At 35.7% G+C, this 24287-nt stretch overlaps 1 protein-coding gene across 3 annotated transcripts in view; it reads left to right on the top strand.

Annotated features, from left to right (window-relative positions):
* The window catches only part of LOC126880431 (organic cation transporter protein-like), a 241254-nt gene that overhangs the window by 205868 nt on the left and 11099 nt on the right, over positions 1 to 24287 (top strand). For all 3 annotated transcript variants that reach the window (XM_050644284.1, XM_050644286.1, XM_050644285.1), the window contains exons 5-8: positions 4044 to 4367; positions 9216 to 9452; positions 11467 to 11681; positions 18889 to 19070. In XM_050644284.1, coding sequence (XP_050500241.1) covers positions 4044 to 4367; positions 9216 to 9452; positions 11467 to 11681; positions 18889 to 19070 — 958 coding nt within the window. The remainder of the gene's footprint in view (positions 1 to 4043; positions 4368 to 9215; positions 9453 to 11466; positions 11682 to 18888; positions 19071 to 24287) is intronic.

The raw sequence follows: 24287 nt of genomic DNA, 5'->3' as shown, positions 1-24287 counted from the left end.
ATGTTAGAGCTAGGTATATACTGTAAAAATTTCAGAAAAAAATATTAAAATGGAACAGAGTTGTAACGAGGTAAACGCAAAAAAACGTGATTTTATTTTTTTTGTTTTTGGGGTAAAATTGCGATTTTGACAATGTTCCCCCACATCAAATTCAAAATAAACCTCATTTTCGTTTTCAGCACCATCAAAAACATACAATATGACTAAAGTTAGCCATCCACCTCTCCGTGGTCAGTATCTCGAGACATAAGCGTTTTTTTGGGGTTGTTCCGTTCGTCTATATTGCTTTATAAATTTTTAAAGTAGTTAAACCAAACTTTCAAATTGTTTAACCAGGAGATGCGTATTCTTCCACGACTCCTTCTACCCCGTATTATTCCTTCTATTATTAACTGCAACAAAATATAACGCTCACCCTTCATGATATGTCCCAGATATTGCAATTTTAATTGTATTTAAAACCTCTCTTTCGTGACATTCGTGACTCGATCCACCCAACTTATTCTTAATATTCTTCTGTAGGCCCATAACTCGAAGGCTTCTAATCTGTCCAAAACATCTTTCTTTAATGTCCAAGCCTCCAATCCATAAAATAATACGGGCAACACATAGCATCTCAGAAGTCTTATCTTTAAAGAAATTGTAATATCCCTTATACACTGGGCTAATTAGCAAAATACAAGGAAAAGTTATTTACCAGAAATTTTATTGCTGGAATCGAATCTTATGGTTGTATATACTAATAATATAGGTATGCAAAGTCCGCAGATAGTGTGCTACTTTTTTTATAAACAAAATTGTGTTTTTTTTTTAATTTTTGCTCTATAACTACAAAGATTTTAACTTTACACCAAAAACACCCAAATAAAAATTCACCGTAATTAAATTCTGCATAGAGACATGTTTTTCCCGATTTACTCCGACGAAAATTTTCCCCGGAAAATGCTGGTTTTTCCAACAAAATCTTTAATTTTCAAATAAAAATTTTAGCTAAGTAATTGTTTATCAGTAATTAAATAACTTGGTAATATAAAAGCTCTTTTCGTATAGATTATAATTCCAGATTTTTACTTGGGTGTTTTTGGTGTAAAGTTAAAATATTTGGAGTTATTGAGCAAAAATTGAAAAAAACAGGATTTTCGGGCGCCATTTTGTTTATAAAAAAAGTAGCACACTATCTGAGGACTTTGCATACCTAAATTATTAATATATACAATCATAAGATTCGATTTCAGCAATAAAATGGCTGATAAATAACTTTTCCCAAAAATGGCCTATTCTCCGATAATCTGCCCAGACTATTAGTATTCATTATTTTCATTAATTATTTTACCCGATATTTATATTTTTCAACTTTTTTCTATTATGCTTTCTTGGGGCTGTTGGGCTTTTGTGATTACCATAAATTGTGTCTTTTTAGTGTTTAAGGACAGTCCGTTTTCTTCGCTGACTTCTACCACTCTGTCAACCATTTGTTGCAAATCTTCAAGACATTTCGCTAATAAAATATATTGTCGTCGGCAAACCGTATATTTATTATTGATTGGTTGATCATTTACTTTTATTCCCGTAGTTAGTTCTTCTAGTGCTTCTTGCATTATTTCCTCTGAATACTGAATACAAATTGAACAAGGTAGGAGACAGGACACAGCCCTGCCTGATGCCCCCTCAATCTGTACTTCAATTGAAAGACGTTGTTCTCTTTTACCACAGCGATCTGATTATAATAGATAGTGCTAATGTTCCTGATGTGTCTCATTTCTAAGATTTTCTTTTCAAGCAATTCGATAAGGCGGTTATGTCTGGCCTTATCGAAGGCTTTGTTGTAATCCAAGAAACACATATATACTGGCTGATTAACATCCATGCACCTTTGCACAAGTAGGTACATACATTTACAGCGAACGGGGCTTCCCTTGCTCCCAGTGCATTAGTCCGTTCTTTAACGGTAAAATATTGCAAAACCTCTAAATTTTAAAGAACCGCTTGGATTGACTTGAAATTTGGCATACACGCTAACAAGTCAAAGAAAAAAAGTGATATTGTGCCGATATGTGCTTTTGCCCTGGGGGTCGTTTTCACCCCCTCTTGGGGTTGAAAAAATATTCGTCAAAAGTAAGTCAGGAAATGGATAAACTGGCTAATTTTAAGTAACTTTTGTTCTATAGAGTTTTTTCACTAAGTCAATACTTTTCGAGTTATTTGGCAGTGAATATGTTCATTTTTTCAACAAAATAACCACGCTTTTAGACGGTTTTTCGCAAATAACTCAAATAGTAAGTATTTTGTCGAAAAAACATTCCACGTCTCTATACCTAGTAGAAGCAGAGTTATAGCTAATGAAAAATAGGTTCATATTCGTCAAATTCCAAATGGAATACTTTAACGTGAAATAACCAAAAATGAAGCACATTTCGGGGAAAACTCATTACAACTTATTTAAAGTGTTTAAAAAAAGCTTCATTTCTGTTAATCCCTTTAATTAAAAATCATTTCTGTTAAAATAAAATCCCTTTTTGTTTTGGTAAAAAAATCCAGAAAATCACCCCCCAATTAGTATCTTAAATGAACTTAATCGTTACGACTTCACAAGTTTCTTGACTCGTGTATGTATTGTTTATATGATCTGTAAATTTCATCGGTTCAAAGTCCTTATTATTGAAAAGGCTATAGTTAAAAGGGGTTGAACGAGTCACTGATCATGAATGTACGCAAATTTAGAAACACCAAATCTTAATCAATTTTTGGTCTAACAGAAAAACAAAAAAATATATGATATTGAAAGCAATGCTGACTTTTTTTGTTTTTCGAGATTTTTGGTATCCCTAACAATTTTTAAGTTATTTTGAAAAAAGGCATATTTTTCAAAACTAATTTTTTTAAAAAATAAGCACTTTTAATCGATGAAACTTACAGATCATGTTATAAACACAACATAAGTAAAATAATTTGTGAAGCGGTAACGATTAATTTAATTTAAGTTTCTAATTAGGGGGTGGTCTTCCCGATTTTTTTTTGCCAAAACAAAAGGGACCAACTTTATTTTGAGCGTAACTTGCTTAAATTTAATGATAGAAACTTTTTGTAAAAACAGAAATAAAGCTTTTTTTAAACACTTTAAAAAAGTTTTAATGGCTTTTCCCCAAAAAGTGCTTAAGTTTGTGGATATTTCAGGTCGAAATATTCTATTTGAAATTTGGTGAATATGAATCTATTTTTCATTGGCTATAACTCTGGTTCTATGAGATCCAGAGACCTAACGCATACACCATTTTTTTGACTTTTTTATAAGCTATGTTTTTGCTAAGAAAGTTTTTTTTGACAAAATACTTACTTTTTGAGTTATTTGCGAAAAACCGTCTAAAAATGTGGTTATTTTGTTGAAAAATGAACATATTTACTCGCAAATAACTCGAAAAGTGTTGACTTGGCAAAAAAGCTCTATAGAACAAAAGTTACTTAAAATTAGTCAGTTTACCCATTTCCGGACTTATTTTGGACATAAATTTTTTCACCCCCAAGAGGGGGTGAAAGTCACCCCTCAGGGCAAAAGCACACATCGGCATAATATCACTTTTTTTCTTTGACATGTAAGCTATACGTATGCCAAATTTCATGTCAATCCAAGCGGTTCTTTAAAATTTAGAGCAAAAACCGCGAAAGAATGTACTACATTTCTATATTCAAATTGTGTGTCACTAATGTCTTGCTCAAGTTTGTTGTGTAATCTCCGGTGTATAATTTTTAAAGAAATTTTGAGCGTATACCTATAACTCATTAAACTTATTATCCGGTGTTATTTTAGGCCCGACCTAAAACCTTGTCATTCTTCTGCTAATGTTATCATTTTATTCAGTTTGTTTGTTCGACTCTGCTCGTTAATTTTAATGTTGTGTTTAATAAATTAACTCCTCTGTAATTCTCCAGGTCCGATTTTTCTCTCTTTTGGAAGAAGGTATTAGGATGCTTGATCTCCATTCCTGTGGTATTCCACAGGAACAGTTTTTTTTAATGATAATAATTTATAACACTATCTGTTTTAGGTACGGTCGTAAATTAACCTTCTTCGTATCACTTGTCCTTCAGTTGGTAGCTGGTTTATTGGCATCGGTAGCACCAGAATTATGGACTTTTACATTTCTCAGACTTATCATCGGAGCGACTACTTCTGGAGTCTTTCTAGTGGCTTATGTTATAGGCCTTGAAATGGTAGGACCGTCTAAAAGACCTATAGCTGGAACGGTTTGCCAAATGTTCTTCTCACTAGGATATATGTTGACAGCTGCGTTCGCGTATTACATAGATAATTGGAGATGGTTACAATTTGCTTTGACGATACCTGGAGTTCTTTTCCTTGGGTATTGGTGGTAAGTATAAACAAGAGTAAAAAACCGCTATACGCCGTAAAAATGAGTGGCGCACACAATATTCCAGCTACAAAAGAGCTGATATGAATATTACGTGGCGCGATAATGTATTTTCATTTTGATGGAAAATAAAATTCTAGTTTTATTTTAAAAGATTTTTCCATAATATTTGCTAAATTTGAAGTAAAACGCGCCACAAAAGGATAACTTTGACACAATTTGCATTTGAAGCTCTTTTGTGGCGCGTTTTATTAGCGCGAAACATCTTTTAAAATAAAACTAGAATTTTATTTTCCATCAAAATGAAAATACATTATCGCGTCACATAATATTCATATCAGCTCTTTTGTAGCTGGAATATTGTGTGCGCCACTCATTTTTACGGCGTATAGCGGTTTTTTACTCTTGTATCAGGAGTTTTTCAAAGTTATTTATAAATTAAATGTATGAAGTTTAATGCAATGTTTATCGAATACACGTTAAGCTTTATAAATAGTGTCGCATGTAGGGATATTATGCGCCACTGGCGAGAACTGCCGTTCTCTGGTAATAAGTTTTTAACGTACACCATACAAAAAAACACCGCTAACTTACGTTATTATGCTTCCAATTGGATTTTTCCATTTTTTTTCAACAAAATTTATTGGTTTTTTAACCATAACTTTTTTATTTTTTATATCAGAAAGTTTGTTAAACAAATTTTTTGTAGGTTTTTATAAGATCTATAAGACTATTAATATTAAATCGTTTTAAAATCCTCAGTCGCAAAAAGAGGTGACTTTGAAAGGGTTGGTAAAGGTGGTTCTTGCATGTTATTACAAGTTCCCATTGTCTGTAGCTCACTCAATTTTTGTCGTAGAAAAAATTTTCGTAAACCAAGTTCTTAAGAATTAAACAAGCTATATTTTCATATGTAAACATTTTTTCGCATCTCTGATTCTAATCTTTCTATTCTGAAGAAAAGGTCATGTTTTACCAATCTACAAAAATTCGTTATTCGCTTTTAACTCCAGTTTTTTTAAAAACTAATTGTTTTAAGCCGGTCAAACTTCTGTAATCTATTAAAAATACATAAATAAAAAATACGGAATAAGGTCGATGACTAATTTTAATTAGGGTGGTAATTAGGGGGTTGTTTCCGATAACTTTTTGACTGAAAAAATAGGAACTGACATTCTTTTCATTATAAGGTCACTTAATTTTTAAGCTACAGACTTTATTTTTATTTTTGAAGATAGATCTTCTTAAATATTTAAAATTAGTTTCTATAAGTTGTCCTCGAAAAATGCATAGTTTTTCCGTCTTTTGACTTTGAAACTATAATATTTATTATTTGACGAAAAAAAGCTAACATATAATAAAGTACAGCTCGATTACTATTGGTCTTAAAGAAAATAAAAAAAAACACTTTATTTCTTTTTTAAAAGGTATATATTCGTTAAGTAAAGTTGTTTTGATAAAACAAAAACTTTTTGAGTGATTAGCAGAAAACTGATTAATAACATTGATTTTTTCGATATAAAACTAACACTTTCGATGACCAATAAATCGAAAACTATTAATTTTTGGTTTTATTTATTTAGCGTATGGCTTAAGTATATCACAGAATATATTTAGATTTATGCATTATACAATGCATCACAAACAGATGTCCAATTTTTTTATATATTCGATTGACCCTTCGGTTGCCATTACAAAGTCTATAGGGTCGCCTGTGTATGCTCTGCGTGGGCAGTCCTGAACAATGTGACTGGTCGTCTGTCTTGCAGCGCCGCTGTCACCAGAAGGCGAGGGGAGTTTACCCCATCTGTGGAGGGAGTCGGCGCATCTTCCACAGTTTGTTCGAATTCGATTAAGGGCTGCCCAAATCTTACGGGAACGTTCAAATTCGCCAGGTTTCCCTATGATGTCCGGTAGACTATGGTAATGCGGATCTGTCCTACTTTCCCAATCTTCTCTCCATCGGGTATTTAAGTCAAAGTTGGATTGCTGCAGCGCTTGAGCAGATTGTAGAGTGGCGACTGTCCATTATTTTGTTATATTCTTTAACCAATGCATGTTCGCGGCGTAGGTTGGGTGGTGCTATATTACTAAGGGCAGGTAGCCACATTGTAGGGGTGGGCTTAATTGTGCCTGTTATCATACGCATAGTACGGTTTAGTTGGGTGTCGACCAGGTGGGTATGCCTGCTATTTAGCCACACTGGAGCACAGTATTCTGCCACCGGATATATCAGGCCAAGAGCAGAGGATCTTAATGTTGATGCTGTGGACCCCCATGTAGTGCCGCAGAGTTTCTGTATTATATTGTTGCGTGTTTTCAATTTTGCTGCTGTTTTCGTCAGGTGTTCTCTGAATGTGAGCGTTCTGTCTAGAGTAACCCCAAGGTATTTCGGGTATTTATTGTGTTTTAACAGCTTGTTATTAAAATACACTCGCAATTCTCTGTTTGCCAACTTGTTGTTTAGATGAAAAGCTGATACTTCAGTTTTTGTAGTACTTGGCTGTAGTCTCCATTTCTTAAGGTATTCGCTGAGGATGGATAAGTCATTCGTGAGAGTGATTTCTGTAGTTTCTAACGATTGGTGGCTTGTTGCAAGGGTCCAGTCGTCAGCATATCCAAACTTCCGAGATTCGGTTTCAGGCATGTCAGCAATATAGAGGCTGAAAAGTAAAGGGGCAAGGACAGAACCCTGTGGAAGACCATTGTTAAGTTTCATCTGTCTACTCGTCTCCTTTCCCATTATAACCTGGAATCACCTGGGGTCACCCCATGGTAAAAGCGTCTTTCGGCATCGTATAGATTTTGATCCTTGGACTATCCACTACGTATTGTCAAATTTTCAAGCAAATCTGTAAAATTGTGTAAAAATTGCGAAGAGAAATGTTTCAATTCCTGGACTAATTATACTTTTGGAGCTCTATAACTTCTGAACGGCTTAACTGATTTTGATCAATAAACATGAGTTTGAAACGTATTGACAAGCAGTATCTGACGCATCCAAGATCAAGTATGATAACTGAACGTATTACAGGAATTATTGAGCTTGAAAAACCGTTTTTCCCATAAGAAATAGATTTGATCATACTTATGAAGCCTATAACTTAAAAATTCGAATTTTCCCAGATATGAGGTATACACCATTAGACGCGACTAGAGACCTCCTACAAACGCTCAGTTATTGGCGTAATTCGTAGGTTGAAATTTTGAGTAATTGTCGAAAAACCAAAATTTTTAAAGTTTAATTTTTCAGTTTTTCGGCTATGGTCAGCAGTGTATATGTCTCAGCTTGATAGCTTAGGAACCATTTGAAAGTTTAACTCAACCCTATTGATTTGGTGTATTTGCGGTTTTCTTGTCTCTCCTTGAACCTAAGATGTATACGCCCAAAAAATATGCTATTTTGTATCTCCCTAGCCCTCTAGCTGGCTTACGGGTAGTCAGAAGTCAAAAATTACACCGGTTCTGAATCGGCCCTCACACCCTCTTGTAACATAGAAAAAAATTTCAGATCGGTGTAACTTTCCCACACACATACATACATACATACATACAAACATATTACCCACAAACATTTTCCCCTTTTTAAATAAAAATTGAGTCATACTTCTGAGCTCGGTAATTTTTGAATGGTATAACCGATTTTCAAAATTAGACATCCGTTGGAAAGGTAATGATCAGTATTATCAGAAGCCGTAAAGGTCGGACTTAAAATTTTCAAATTTTTGGGAGTTTTGGGGCCGAGAACGAAAAACAGACCCTAAATGGGAAGGGCCGTAAAATCCACACCCTTGGACCAAAATGGAGAGTTGACGTATGGATGGGTGAGTCTTTTCCTAAACTTTAAGATGGGATTTGGTCCAATTTTCAATTCAGTCAGATTTAGAAAATTGAAAATTTCGTGTATATATAGTGTCGCTTGTAGGGGTATTGTTGTTGGGGTTGTGCGCCACTGACGAGAACTGCCGTTCTCTGGTAAATATCGTTGAATTTGCTGCAATTCATCATTGTGTCAAACTATAATATACACACATCGAAAAAGGCTAGGGATATTTTTATGACATAATAAAATAATAATATGATAATAATAGGGGTAATATGACCCGTATGGTCGCCAATGGAGAATATAAAATTCTTAATTGCATGTCAAAAAATGCGCAATAACTATCTCTTAAAACCTACCAAATTTCGTTTGCATATCTCAACCAGTTTTAGAGCAATAAATAAATCGTCAGTTTGTAAGAAAAAATTCAACATCCCATATCTCGGAAACAAAGCATTTGCGGATATATGTTTATAAAGCAAACGGTCATTATTTTTTCATGCAGAATTACAAATTAAAGTTTGTCGCACCTATTTAGAAAAAACCCTGTATTGATGAAGAACATGGCTAGTTGTTAAAGTACCTAACTTTTTTACTTTCCAACATAAGCGAATGAATCAAAAAAACAGAATGTTAAGAAAACCTGAGGCTATTTAAGTTTTAATTTCAGTATTTTATAAATGTAAGAATATTCCACAGGATGTGGTGAATTTGGAGAAAAAAACACAGTTTGATTGGTACACCCGGTATACAATAACAATTTACCTGTCTAGCAACAATATTATTACAACGATATTGTTAAAGAATAAGGCTATAACATATTAAAAAAATCACTTAAATCGGATAACAGGTTTAGGAAATTCGAAACATCAAAAATAATCCATTTTGTGGGTGGGCCTTTTTCCAAATGATGCTCAGTGCATATTTTCTGTGATTAGGTGTAAGCCTATTGGAAATAAAATCATTATTTATTTATTTAGTGACATAAATGCTGTTTTTTACATTCCATTTGAAATTATTTTTAGGTTTATTCCAGAATCAGCTCGGTGGCTTTTAACGAAAAACCGAACAGAAGAAGCTAAAAAACTTATTCAAGAAGCAGCTAAATACAATAAAGTAGAAATTTCCGACGAAACACTCAATGAGCTTCTAGTAACATCTCAAGATACTAATAATTCTAATAAAGGCACCAAAACGTCTGTACTGGACGTATTTAAATACCCCAACATGAGAAAGAAATCTCTGATTATATTTTTTGACTGGTAAGTATTAGTATACACACACCCAAACTTATATGGAATCACCTGATATTTCTTATTATTTCGTGCGAATTTAAAAAAACGAACTCACGAAATAAAACAATATTTATTTTAAAGCAATTTAATCACAAAAATTTCAATGTAAAAGGAATAAAGTTTAAATTGTTTTTATTTATTTATTGTTTTTTTTTTGGTAGTCAGTGTTACCACCTCTAGTCCTTATGCAAGCTTCGATTTGCGTGGACACGCTCCTAATCAAATTGTTAACATTTTGTATTATTAAGTTGCTCCATTCTTCAAGAGCAGCATGTACTAGCCGTGCTGTGTTTTGTGGAGTATTCCGGCGAACTGTAATTTTTCTTTTAAGCATATTCCACAAATACTCTATAGGTTTAACGTCGGGTGAGCAAGCCGGCCACTCCAAACAAGCGATATCTTCTGCTTCAATGAAGTCTGTAGTCAGCCATACGATCCTCACTCCCTCTAAGGGAAGAATTCACTCATCACTACGGTATCAAAAGGATTGAGCTCTGGTGCGACTCTTTCCGTGTTATCGAGACCTAGGTGACTTGGTATGCAGGAGTATCTCTCAAAAATTTCCCTACACATTTGGCCGACGAGAGAAGTACAACTTTCTGCATCGTCTTATAGAGATGTTCATTCAGACCCAGCTTTTTAATGTTTTTTAGGAGGTTCTTCGGAATGACCAGTAGTAGAGAGAATAGTAGGTATTATCTGGGTGCTTTGCATTCTCCATTGTCTTCGTATTTAAATTTCCAGATCTCTTTACTTAGCGATATTTTCAGTGTATTTAGCACGCAAGTTATTGTTGTTATCACCAAATCAATAGGTATTGTCTGGGTGCTTTGCATTTTGCATTCTCCATTGTCTTCGTATTTGAATTTCCAGATCTCTGTATTTAGAGATCTTTTCAGTGTATTTAGCACGCAGGTTATTGTTGTTAGCACCATAGATATCAATGAGTGTTGTTTGTCTCGTTAATTTATTAATGCGAGACCTGGTCTATTATGTGCCACTGTTTGGCCTGTGAGCACAGTGCGGTCCCAGCATAGCTTGTAGTTGTTATTCTTAAGCATATTATCAGGACCGTATTGATCATATGGGGAGTTGGTCCGTTTGGAGAAGTCCCAGTTTGATACCTATCTTTTGATGAAGGATCTTTCCTACTGAATCATGCCGTTCTTATATTCAGTTGCAGCAAATGCCTGACAGTCCCCAACAAGATGTTGAATGGTTTCTTGGGCTTGATATCCATATCGGCATTTGTCGTTTTGGACGTGAGGGTCTCTGATGATATATTTCAGATAATTTTTGGTTAGTATAACCTGATCCTGAATGACGAGTAATGAACCTTCCGTTTCAGGTAATATCTTTCCTGATGTCAACCAATAGTTAGACGCTGTATGTCTACAGAGTCTTAGCTGACTCCTTTGGGAAGTCGCCCCTGCATCTGAAAATAAGTTTTTAAATTAGCAATCTGTTTATCTAATTGCTCACCTATATCCATAAGTTCTCTTCCTCCTAAATTCCGTGGTAATGTCGTTCTTTCTACTGCATTTCGAGGATGGTGTTTTTGTGTCTTTGTGAGGTGTGTTCGTACTATTCGCTGAAGATTTTCTATATCCGTTTTTGTTCACTTGTAAATGTCAAATGAATAGCTAAGCGCGGAACATGCGTAGATGTTTAGTGCCTTATACAAATCTCTACTGTTAAGGTGTGAACGAAGTAGCTGTTTACCCTTCGCATAAACTCCGTAGTTATCTCAGTTTTCATTTGCTTATGGTGAATTTTCCGCGCTTGCTTTACTTCGAGATATTTATACGTATCATTTTCACCCATGGCCTCGATGCATTTTGCACATCGAACCCTCCGGGCTGCACCTTTCCTCTGACAATATTTAAAATACGGCACTTGTCTATTATAGTCTAATCTGTACTAATAATTTAATTTTTTATTTCTAGTGGGTACAATTCTTTAACAATAATATAAATTTTAGGTTTGCGAACAACTTGACATATTATGGTTTGTCCTGGAATACGAATAATTTAGGAGGAGATCCTTATTTAAATTTTGTGATATCGGGAGCTGTGGAAATACCTGGATACTCATTATTACTTATCTTTTTAAACAAGTGGGGTAGAAGAAATTTAATGTGTAGTTGTATGATGATCACAGGTGCATGTTTACTTCTTACTATGCTGGTTCCGGCTGGTAAGTAATGCGGATGTATTTTGTATATTGATATAGATAAATGATTTCATCCTAATATTATGTATTCCGGTTTTCTAGAGTTTTAATACCTTAACGCCATCTGGTAAAGATCAATGAATGAGCGTCACCGAGTTGCGAGATCTTATATCTCGCAGTAGGCACTATACGTACCTATTCATACCTCTGTATTATTGTACGGAGCGGATGCATTGACGCTTACAGACACCACTATTAAAAAACTTAAAGAATTTGAGATGTGGCTTTATAAAAGAATGCTGAGAATATCATGGACAGCAAGGATCACGAACAAGGAAGTTCTAGGAAGAATGAAGAAGGAACCGAAGATTGTGTTTATCATCAAACGCATAAAATTGCAGTATCTGGGACACGTTATGAGAAATCAGCACCGATACTACCTGCTGTAGTCTATATTGCAAGGTAATGACAAAGGTAAGCGAGGACCCGGTAGGAGAATATCATGGCTACGGAATTTGAGAACATGGTTTGCAACATGGCCTCCCCCTGCTGTGTTCGTGAGTCCAACTCCAGTTGAACTCATTATCATGGCTTCGTGTGGCTCTTAATCTCAGGGTGGATTGGTGGGTTCTCCCATGAGTCAGGTGCCATGTCCACAATAGCGGAATTAAGTTAGGGTGTAAGTTCCCCAAGTTGTAGGTCCCTAACTTATTCCATGCAAGAGGCTACTCAGTTCACCCCCGGCGTATTGGGTCCTCATCCATTTACAGTGCAGGTCCTCTGCTAAGCTCAGCCTTAAAAAAGACTAATGCTAGGGGGTTTGCACTGAGCTTTGACAAAAGCTGAGTGCCATTTTTTACATTACAATTTTTACCTAAAATAAAATACCTATAAGTATTGACTGGTTCTGAAAGAATGGTTTGGTTGCAGCTCAAGGCAACTGTTCAGAGCAGCTGCCTCGAAGATCAAAATAGCCATGATAATTGCCAACCTTCGTGGTGGAGATGGCACTTAAAGAAGAAGGTTCTGAAAAGAACCAGTCATTTCTTACATTAAAAATGTTAGCTTTGATAAAAGTTAGCTGATTCTACATATACATTTTTTAACATTACGAAATGTACCTAAAATAAAACAGGAACTAGGAACTACTGCCAAATGAATGAAACAACTTCTTGGTGTTCGAAAAGACCCAACCACAGAGTCTAGGTAAGGTAAAGGCAGAGCCCCAGCTAGCGACACTCCCAGAGTGCACTTGGAACCACCGGTTTTTATAGAAGCGTTCAGCACGTTATAACCGGGAATTCCAAGATTTTGGCCAACGGGAGAAGCGGACGGCCGAGAATCCCAATGCACATCCCGAGTGTCGTGGTCGGCTGACCAATGACGCGCGATGACATTATATTTTTATTTATGTACTTATTATTTTAAAAATATTTATTTCTAACAATTTTGGAAAGTTATATTGCAAAATTGTTCATCAAGTTATCACGGAAAAGGATAAAATGTTAGGATTTTATTTAACGGCGCGACTGTTCCCGGGTTAAATAACGGGAAAATGATGCATTTTATAACGTATACTTATTAAACATTTGTTAATGTACTCAGAAACATCTATCAAATGAGCTCCCGAAGAAGTTGGTAGCATTAAAATTTATGCTCCAAATTTTTTTCAAAATTTCATAATATGCCGGTAAGTACCAGCAAGAGAAAGAGACAGGAGGCGGGGATAGGGCCAGGGAAATCCCCAGCAGGATTCGAGAGTGTTAAAAAGATGAGTGCAGAGCTGCAAGAGCTGAGGGAGACGGTCACTGAGGTGCTGCTGTTGACTAAGATCAATTCCAACACCAAAATTGAAATCAAGACTGGGGTGGCGGGCTTAGATATGCAGCTCATTAGACTGGAGCGAACTTTTATGGAAGGGGAGGTAGCAGAGGTCTGCGGAAATAAAAAGAAGAGAGCGAAGGGGTCTTCCGTCTGTACCACAATTGTGGGAACACAGACGTTTACGTCGATGGCCCCGACTAGTAATATCGGAATCCAGGCCAACCTGGACGAAGAGTTTTCGGAATAACAACGAGTGGCAGGGATTGAAAGGAGAATGAACGAGGACACGAGTGCGAATGTGGAAGATATACTAGGGGTAATTAGTGAGGATTGGCCGAAGGGATTGTTGAAGAGGACAGTCCGAAAAGAAGGAAGTCCCTTTGTATCTGGGAGCGACGTGGTCGTGACCATAACAAGTGACGCTGTTCTCAAATTTCGCAAGAAAACCTCAACGGAACTGTTTCGATGCTCCGATGAGCAAGTAATCGCCGAAACTGAAGCCTATATTGAAGGCAAAGATAAATCGTTTTACAAAGGTGGCATCGAAAAATTAGGAGAGGGTTGGTATCATTGTATCGCCGCTAAAATATTATATTTTGATCAATAAAGAATAATTTTTGCAAAAAATTGTTGCTTTACTAGTTAGGCCCGGTACTTATTGATCGACAAGTTATGTAGCAGTTATTCTTCTTGAATATCTAATTAACATTGATGGATTCGACCGTTACTTGATGGAAGTTCATTTTATCTAACAATAAAACACTGAAAACCTTTGTTTTCTATACTTAGACAAACTTTATTACAACTAAGTGACTAGGGCTGTTTCGGCAGAGTGCCTTTTTCAAGTGATATAGTTTACAATGTGTTTGCCTTTTTAAGTCTTTAACTGAAGAGGTTGAGGAGTGGGGAGCTGTTTTTCTCGAGTTGGTCATTCAGAATTATATCCGTATTTTTCAATTTATTAATTTCCATAGATTCTAAAAAAGATAGCTTAAGGCCTTTATTTTGAATATGCAGAATTTGAAACTCTTAATTGAAAGAATGATTATGATCTAGAAGGTGAAGTGCGTATGTAGAAGTGTCTGTTTTTCTATTGTTGAAAGCCCTTTTGTGTTCTGCTATCCGTTTGTCAAAGGTTCTGCCAGTTTGACCGATGTAAGTTTTCGGACAGTCACCACATGTTAGTTTGTACACACCACTCTGTAGTTGCTTTCTCTTTCGGCTTTTATTGTTCTTAATATATTTGCTTAAGTTGTTGTTAGTTCTGAAAGCTGGTGTTATTCCTTTCTTTTTTATGTATCTGGCTATTTTTGTTGTTATCTTGCCCGTATATGTGAGAGAGCAGAAGGTACTGGGTTCTTTCTGTGGTGGTGGATACACTAATTTCAGGGCTTTCTTCTGGAGTTTTTGATTTAAAATTTTGTTAACTGTTTGTTTGCTATAGCCATTGTTTACTGCTTTTTGTTTAACGATGTTTAGTTCTATCTCGAAGTTATTTTTTGCCATGGGAATTTCTGTCAGTCTATGTATCATGCTATGGTAGTCTGCTAATTTGTGTTGTGTAGGATGGGATGATGAATTGTGTATATAGGTCTGGATCCCGCGTATGAAAAAAAAGTTGATTAATAGCAAGCTGAAAATTTGTTAATAGCTTAAGGGGGTCTACTCAGACAAACTTTGATATATGGAACATACTATACACTGGAACAGGGGAAGTTTTAATTGTGGAACAGGTTAAAAATTTGGAACGGTCAGACCACGAAAACGGCACATGTATTTTGTCCGACAGAACAGACTTAAACTCTTCGAACAAAGATTAAACTTTCATGCAAAAATCAGACTGCTATTTTTCACCAAATGGGCGTTTTAATGAGTGGAACATGTAGAATATGTCAAATGACAGGAATTATGACAAGTGATAAATAGCAGTCTGATTTTTGCATGAGAGTTTAATCTCTGTTCGGAGAGTTTAAGTCTGTTCTGTCGGACAAAATAAATGTGCCGTTTTCGTGGTGTGACCGTTCCAAATTTTTAACCTGTTCCACAATTAAAACTGCCCCTGTTCCAGTGTTCGCAGATATCAAAGTTTATCCGACTAGACAACCTTAAGCTATTAACAAATTTTCAGCTTGCTATTAATCAACTTTTTTTCATACGCGGGATCCAGATCTAATAGTTGTGTCAGTATGGGAGAACTCATGTTTGTTGTGTAGTCTGGTAATCGTTACATCTAGAAAGTTTATGGAATTATTCTGTTCTGTTTCTATTGTAAACTCAATATTACTATGAAGTGAATTAATGTATGATAGAAATTGGTCAAGTTGTCTGTTAAGCGCTGGTTTCCTCGAAAGCGGTGCCGACAACCTCCGATCGTAACACTGCGATAAATGACATCATAAAAAACTGTCTTCTTCTTCTTATGATAGGCCTCTTGGCCTGTTCCTTAGCGATTTTGCGCTTGTATTCGTAGCTGTGATGTTGACTGCCAGCTATCTCGCCACCTTTTAAAGGGCCTTCCTATTGGTCGCTTGCCTGTTGGCTTCGAATCCCTGGCTCTACGGGCTATTCTCTCGCTGTCCATTCTCGTTACATGCTGATTCCACTCTCGTCGTCTCTGTCTTTCCCACCGTACTATATCTTGTATGTTACAGAGATCTCTTATTCTGTCGTTCGGTATTCTGTCTCTCAGTGTTTTCCCAGTTATTGACCTCAGCGTTCTCATTTCTGATGTTCTCAGTATCCTCTTGGTTTCTGCTGTGTCACATCTTGTTTCTATCGCGTACGTCATGATCGGTCTTACACATGATTTGTATATGCGTACTTTCCCTTCCAGCCTCATATCTTTGTTTCTCCAGATGACATCCCTCAGACATCCTGACACGTAATTGGCTTTATTTGCTTGCTTTTGGACGCGCTTTTTAACATCTCCATAACTACATATTTCGATTCCCAGATATTGGAATCTCGAGACTTGTTCAATTAGTTCGTTGTTAATTACTAATTTGCATCTTATGGGTTCCCTTGACACTACCAGGGATTTTGTCTTGGCTGTTGATATTTTCATTTTGTAGTTCTTCGCCACTGTATTGAAAGTTTGTGCCATTCATTGTAGGTTATCCTCGTTATCGGAGATTAAGATTGCGTCGTCAGCATAACAGAGGATTTTTATTTGTTTTTCCGCCATCTTATATCCATTTCCAGTACCTTTAATGTTTTCTATGCTTTTGTCCATGGCTAAATTAAAAAGCAATGGGCTCAAGCTATAAAAAAGTGCTATAAAGAACTGTACCATGCAAAATAATAGCGTTGGTTTCCAAGGATGCGTTGGAAGCCACCGCTTGCTGAGCTTGCACATTCCATTGCCCCCCAGTGAAGAACCTTGAATTTTTCACCGTAATCTGACGTAATTCATCGCAGTGCTACGGTCGGTGTTTGTCGGTGCCGTTTTCGAGGAAACCCAGGCTTTAGTTCCTGTAAAGCATACTAGTATAGCCGTGTTCGTGCTGCATGCCCCGAGTATGCCCAGAGGGAGAACGCCTGCGCATTACGTTTTCGGAGGGCAATATTCGACCTTATTGAACGTCCAATTTTGTAATGCGCAGGCGTTCTCCCTCTGGGCATACTCGGGGCATGCTCATGCAGCGCGAGCACGGCTTATATCATCCACGTATCTCACCCAATATAAAAACTGTTTAAATACGGGATGTTTAGAAATTTTTGTTTCCAGTTGGTTCATAAATATATCTGATGGCAATGGGCTTAGAGGATTACCCATAATAAGTCCTGCTCTGTTGTTTGTGTATATTTGATTATTGAATTCAAAATAGTCTTGATTTATGCAAATTTCAAGAAGGTGTAAAATTTCAGATGCAATGATCGGATTTGTACTCTTATGGTCTAAAAGATTTTTAACTAAAACAAAAGTTTCTGTAGGAGGAACACTAGGAAAAAGATTTTTTACGTCAAATGAAATTAGTCTGGAGTTGTTGGGCAATTGAAAATGTTGTATTTTATTAACTAGTTCTAGTGTATTTATTACGGTGAATTTAGGTGAAAATAGGAGCTGTATAAAAAGAAACTACAGGCCTTATTGGGTGGTCAGGTTTGTGTAGTTTAATAAAAGAGTATAATTTAGGAGGTTGTGGGTTCATAATATTAAGGTATTTCTGTTCTGTGGGATTTAGTATTGATTTTGAATTTTCAATGGCTAGTTTAATTTGTTTTCGGTATTTTTCTGTGGGGTCTTTGTTTAGTGTTATACTATTTTGGTTATTTAAAAATTCTATTGTTTTGTTATTATAGTCTCTTTTATCGATAGCAATAGTAGTGTTACCTTTGTCTGCTTTTGTATAAAAATAAATCAATAAAACATGACATAATATTTACAACAATTCTCACATATACGTGCAAGATAACAACAAAAATAGCCAGATACATAAAAAAGAAAGGAATAACATCAGCTTTCAGAACTAACAACAACTTAAGCAAATATATTAGGAACAATAAAAGCCGAAAGAGAAAGCAACTACAGAGTGGTGTGTACAAACTAACGTGTAGTGACTGTCCGAAAACTTACATCGGTCAAACTGGCAGAACCTTTGACAAACGGATAGCAGAACACAAAAGGGCTTTCAACAATAGAAAAACAGACACTACCAACATACGCACTTCACCTTCTAGATTCTAGATCTACATTTTTTCAATGAAGAGTTTCAAATTCTGCATATTCAAAATAAAGGCCTTAAGCTATCTTTTTTAGAATCTATGGAAATTAATAAATTGAAAAATACGGATATAATTCTGAATGACCAACTCGAGACAAACAGCTCCCCACTCCTCAACCTCTTCAGTTAAAGACTTAAAAAGGCAAACACATTGTAAACTATATCACTTGAGAAAGGCACTCTGCCGAAACAGCTGTAGTCACTTAGTTGTAATAAATTTTGTGGAAGTATAGAAAACTAACGTTTTCAGTGTTTTATTGTTAGATATAATTAACATATTTTAACTGTTTGGGTGTTAGGATATTTTAGTTGGCTGGAACTTCCGTAGAAAACTTGAACCCTACATGGCTCTCTCTTCTTTTCATATACTTTCATATATTTCATATAATTCATTTTGAATTAAATTGAACATAATCACAACGTCTTATCTTCGGATTCAGGGTCCAGTAAATTGATTAACAAATGCTTCTCTATTGATGTCATTTTGGCAACTGGCCAGCCCACGGCTGGGTTTAATATGCGCTGACAAACAACGTGAGAAACACATGCATGTATCGCCCGTGAAGCCGGCGTGTGCTGGGCCTGGGCTGGGTTCAATAAACGCCGGGTCTAAATCTAAATTGGCACATAAATTATTCCTTCTTGATTAAAGAGTTGCAATCTTAATCATTTATTGTTTTAAGGACACCAGTGGCTTCTGATAACTTTAGCTATGATAGGGAAATTGACCATCACTGCCAGTTATGGTGCAGTGTATATTTTATCTACTGAACAATTTCCAACAGTAATCAGAAACGCGGGTCTTGGTGCAGGGTCAACTTTTGCCCGATTTGGATCGATATTAGCTCCTTACATGAATGCATTGGTAAGTAATATTTCAAAGACTATCTTGTGTTAAAAAAAATAATGTGTGTGTACTTTGTACGCACGTAAGAAGTTATACTTCTATTATACGATTTCAACGAAATAAATATACTAGTTTATAAACAGTTTATTTTTACCTAACTTATTTAAATATTAAACTAATTTTAATACTTACCACTTTTCAAAAAAATTTTATTAAAACGATACCAAAGAATTAAAGAAATAGAATAGGAATCTTCCAGATTTGAACCCGGGACCTCTCGATCTGCTGTCGAATGCTCTACCAATGACCCACAATCGCTCTATTTACATGATTTCTCGGACATAATGACAAATCACGGTAACAAATAGACGAAGTGAAGTATAAATATAAAAATGTTTTAATAATACTTATTATCTTACTCCCGAGGAAGACAAATCCAAAGACACAAAAATTATAATAAATATATTTACTAAAAACACTAATATATTCTTTCCACACTTGGACTCATAGGCGACCATACACACGGGCAGGGGGGCCGTGGCCCCCCCTAGCTTTTCGGGAAAGAACAAAAATTAAATTTATATTACATAAACGTATTTTTGTCAAAAAATTATTGGATAATTTTGAGAGATAAATTGGAAACAACATATTTATTAATTAAAAAACTCACATATTGGGTAATTAATAGTTTAACAGACAATCTGTGTGTCTGCGACAGCGGTCTATATGGAATGTGCATAATACACATTTCGCACTCGCACAGTCACGGTACATGGTCACGGTATGCTATTAGTAACGAAAACATTGAAAGAGATTAGAAACGTGGGAACATAATATGTATATACTGTAATCGACACCCAAAATTACAAATTAAATGAATCATTTATAATACTGCAAAGAAAATCATATCAGCAAGAAATCCGATCTCTGACCGATAATCACTATGAGCCATTTGTTTTGGGTATTTATTGGGTGTTTATTGAGCAATTGGATAGTGGGATTAAGAACTAGTGAATATTAATAGGAAAAAAATCGCGTCTTTAATTTTTTGTGGTACCCATGACATTTCAATTTAAAAACTTGGTCTAGTATTTAAATGTATGAATAATTTCTCACAATAGGGTTCAAACTAGGTTTTTTAGGTGGTTTAAACTACAGTAGACTCCCTCTATAACGAGAACTGAAATGGTGGATTAATTATCTCGTTATAAGCGGATCTCGTTATATCAACAATGATATTGAAATGTTTTGATGTCTCTTACGTAGTTTATTAGGTGTCGATGGCTCAATGGTCAACGCACGAATCAGAATTGTCAGCACCACGTCGGAGGAATTCCTCATTGACACCGGGCTTAGACAAGGAGATCCTCTCGCCCCCCTGCTGTTTAACTTCGCACTGGAACATGCAGTAAGAAAAGCTCAGCCACAACTGACAAACGGATTTGCCGCCCAAGGATCAAAAATACTATTGGCCTTTGCGGATGACGTGGACACAATTACACAATCCACCAGAGATGCAAAAGAAGTTTTCACCCTATTCGAGAACGGAGCCAAGGAAGTTGGTCTTAAGGTCAACGAGGACAAGACCAAGTACATGGGGGTTACGAAGAACCCAAGACAAAGGTTAGACAAAACGTAACAATTAATGAATACAACTTTGAAGTCGTCAAAGAATTTAAGTACCTGGGAGCGATCATAACATCTGAAAATAAATATGAAAAGGACGTGGCAGCCAGGATCATTGCAGGAAACAGGGCAAATTACTCATTAATGACCCTACTTAAATCAAAAATACTCTCAATACCAGCAAAAATAAGAGTATATAAGACAATAATTCGTCCTACAATAACGTATGGAAGCGAAACATGGACTCTGAACCAGCGGGAAACGACAAAATTACTGGTACTAGAAAGAAAGATACTGCGGACTATCTATGGGCCTTGCATAGAAGAGACTACAGGAGAATGGAGAAGAAGACACAATGATGAACTCCAGACAATATATGGAGATGAAAACAGAGTACGCTACATTAAAGCAAACCGAATACGATGGGCGGGTCACGTGCTAAGATCGAGTGTCGAAAGACTTCTGAACGCCACATTCTGGGAAAGGCCCGATGGCAAAAGGTCAGTTGGTCGACCAAGAAAGAGATGGAAAGACGCCGTAGCCAGTGACCTACGCAAAATGGGAGTACAGCAATGGGAAATAGCTGCTCAGGACCGACAACAATGGAGGGAAATAGTAAACGCGGCCAAGACTCACATAGAGTTGTAGAGCCAAATGATGATGATGATGATGATGATGATGGTCAAACTGAACAGTGAACAATGAGACTTCGCCGTCATAAATTTAAATATCGGTCGATAAACAGGCAGAAGTTTATTACAGGCGGCCGAGTTTATTACAGCACTGGCCTCGATAATAAGACAGACATTGGGCATTTGTATGTACAGGAAGTTGGGGCATTTATTTATTTATGACCATTACAACGCTAAAAACAGGTAAATACACGTATTTTTCGATTTCAATTTTCCTCGTTATAACCAAATATGCCTAGTTATAAAGCGTTATAGTTCAATAGGAATTTCATAGGACACCTAATGTACCTCGTTATAAGCGAAACCTCGTTATATCCGTGTACGTTATAGAGAGAGTCTACTGTATATTTTGTCTTCCAAAATATACAAAATGTAATGTGCAACATCTTCACATTTGGCCCCCCCTAAAAATTTTTATATGGGCGCCCTTGCTGGACTGGTACATAACTTGAAAGATTTAGTAACTATCTCCATACTGTATGAGTGTGCGTGCGCGTGGCATAATAAAAATTCACTCCCAATGGCGCCTAAAGAAGTAAAACTTCAAAAAGGCTTAAAAACTACAGACCTATCTCATTACTCTCGCAAATGTACCTACATCTCTTTATTAGAATTCTAACCAACAGACTAACAAATAAAATGGACAGTTATCAGCCAGTTGAACAAGCAGGTTTAAGCAGAGCCTATTTTACTTTAAATCAGGCCCGAAGCACTACTTAATTTTCGGGCCCCTAACAAAAATTTATATAAGTGGTAATAATAATAATAGAATAGAAATATGCTTTATTGTCACTGAAAATTATACAAATTTTATGGACAAAGCTTAATTAAAGTCAGAAAAAATAAATAAATAATATCTAACAATAACAATAACAAATACAATTTTCTGAAATTTGATAAATCGTCAATATAAAAAAATATACATAAATACAAAATATAAGTTAATAAAGTAAAGAAAAAAAAAGACAATCGATATATTGCAACAATTTATAAAAATTGCAAAGTGAACATACAACAAAGTAAACTATTTATAGACATAGGAACTAATAAGTTTAAGCTGCTGCATGTGAATGTGACACCCAAATATAGATAAGTTTGGTTACTTGTACATTACTGTAATTTCTTAGTTAGTCATTAAGAAACTCTTCTACTGAATAATATGGTCTTTTAGATAGATGAGCTTTTGTCATTTTACGGAACTTGGGGAAAGATGTTGCAGATTTGAGTTGTAAAGGAAGATGGTTGTATAGTTTTTTTATATAGATTTCTTTATTTATTATTTATATTATTTCTAATAATATAGATTTCTTTACTAACTCAGAGGACGGGATCGGTAAATAGACATCAAAATTTGAATTTCTGGTGGAGTAGTCATGACGAGGCCTTGCTGGAAAGGCATGCATGTGTTTACGAATTAAGCAAACAGTTTCTAAAATATATAAAGATGTAAGGGTTAAAATGCCGTGATCTTTGAAGTAACTTCTGCAATGTGTTGTTCTTCTGAGGCCAAATAGATACCTTATTGCTCTTTTTTGTAATTTAAAAATAACATCTAATTGGGCAGCTGTACTAGAACCCCAAAAAGGAAGACCATATCGAAGATGAGACTCGAACAAGGAAAAATATGTTAGTTTAGAAGATGCTAAATTGAGTTCTTTTGAAACAGATCTTATAGCATAGCAGGCTGAGGCGAGTTTCTTACTTAACAAATCGATATGAAGGGACCATTTGAGGTTGCTGTCTAAAAAATACCAAGAAATTTTACAGAATCAACGGTAGAGATCTGGCTGTTATTAACAAGCAGGGGTTGAAGGGCACTTTTATAGGATAATGCTACTGTCTTATCCACGTTAAAAGAGAGTAAATTAGAGTCAGACCAGGTTTTTATCTTAAGCAAATCAGAAGTTATAGTTGCATGAAGAGATGCAATAGTTGAGTTGCTCCAAGTGATACTGGTATCATCAGCAAAAAGAAAAATTTTTCCATCGATTTTTAAGTTAGTGATGTCATTTATAAAGATAAGGAACAGTAGAGGACCCAATACTGAACCTTGTGGTACTCCACATACAATGTTTTTGAGACTAGAGTCAGTATCATTTGCTCTAACTAGTTGTTTCCTATTATTCAAGTAAGATTGGAACCAATTCAAAGAAATACCTCGAATCCCATAGAAATTTAGTTTTTTAATCAAAATGTCGTGATTTACACAATCAAAAGCTTTGGCATAGTCACAGAAAACAGTGGCAGTATAAAGATTATTGTTTAGTGCTTGGTAAACCTCATGAAGCACAGAAAACAAGGCATCAGTGGTACATTTATTAGTTAAAAAGCCGAACTGATTTTGGGATAAGATGTTGTTATCAATGAGAAAGGACATAAGACGGGTTTTTATGAGTCTCTCAATAATTTTTGAAAGTACCGGTAGTAAGGCAATAGGTCTATAGTTGCAAGCATTAGATTTTTCACCACCCTTATGAAGGGGAATAATAATGGCTATCTTTAGGCACTCTGGGAATTTGCCTCTTTCAAAGGAAGCATTAATTAGTGAGACGAGGATTTCCAACACATTTTCTGTGAGATTTGAGAAGATTTTTATGGATAGTCCATCAGTACTACAGGATGATTTGCTTTTGATACTATTGATAGTTTGGATCAGTTCAGATGTATCGATTGGTCTTAAAAAGAATGAATTCGAGAACACTCCTGAATTGGGGAGATAGGAAATGGGATCTTTTTGTGGCAAAATAGTAGAAGTTATATTTTTACTCACATTAACGAAATATTCGTTTAGATTTTCCGGGTCTGGAAGGGCAAATGTTTGAACTGCGTGAGTTCTATTTCGAAGATCGTTTATTATGGACCAAGTTTCTTTTGCTTTTTTAAATGTATTAATTATTTTATAGAAATATAGTTGCAC

This window comes from Diabrotica virgifera, chromosome 2 (assembly GCF_917563875.1).
Source record: "Diabrotica virgifera virgifera chromosome 2, PGI_DIABVI_V3a".
Classification (NCBI taxonomy): Eukaryota; Metazoa; Arthropoda; class Insecta; order Coleoptera; family Chrysomelidae; genus Diabrotica; species Diabrotica virgifera.
Note: the sequence above shows the minus strand (reverse complement) of the source record. Positions and strands in the feature narration are given on the sequence as shown.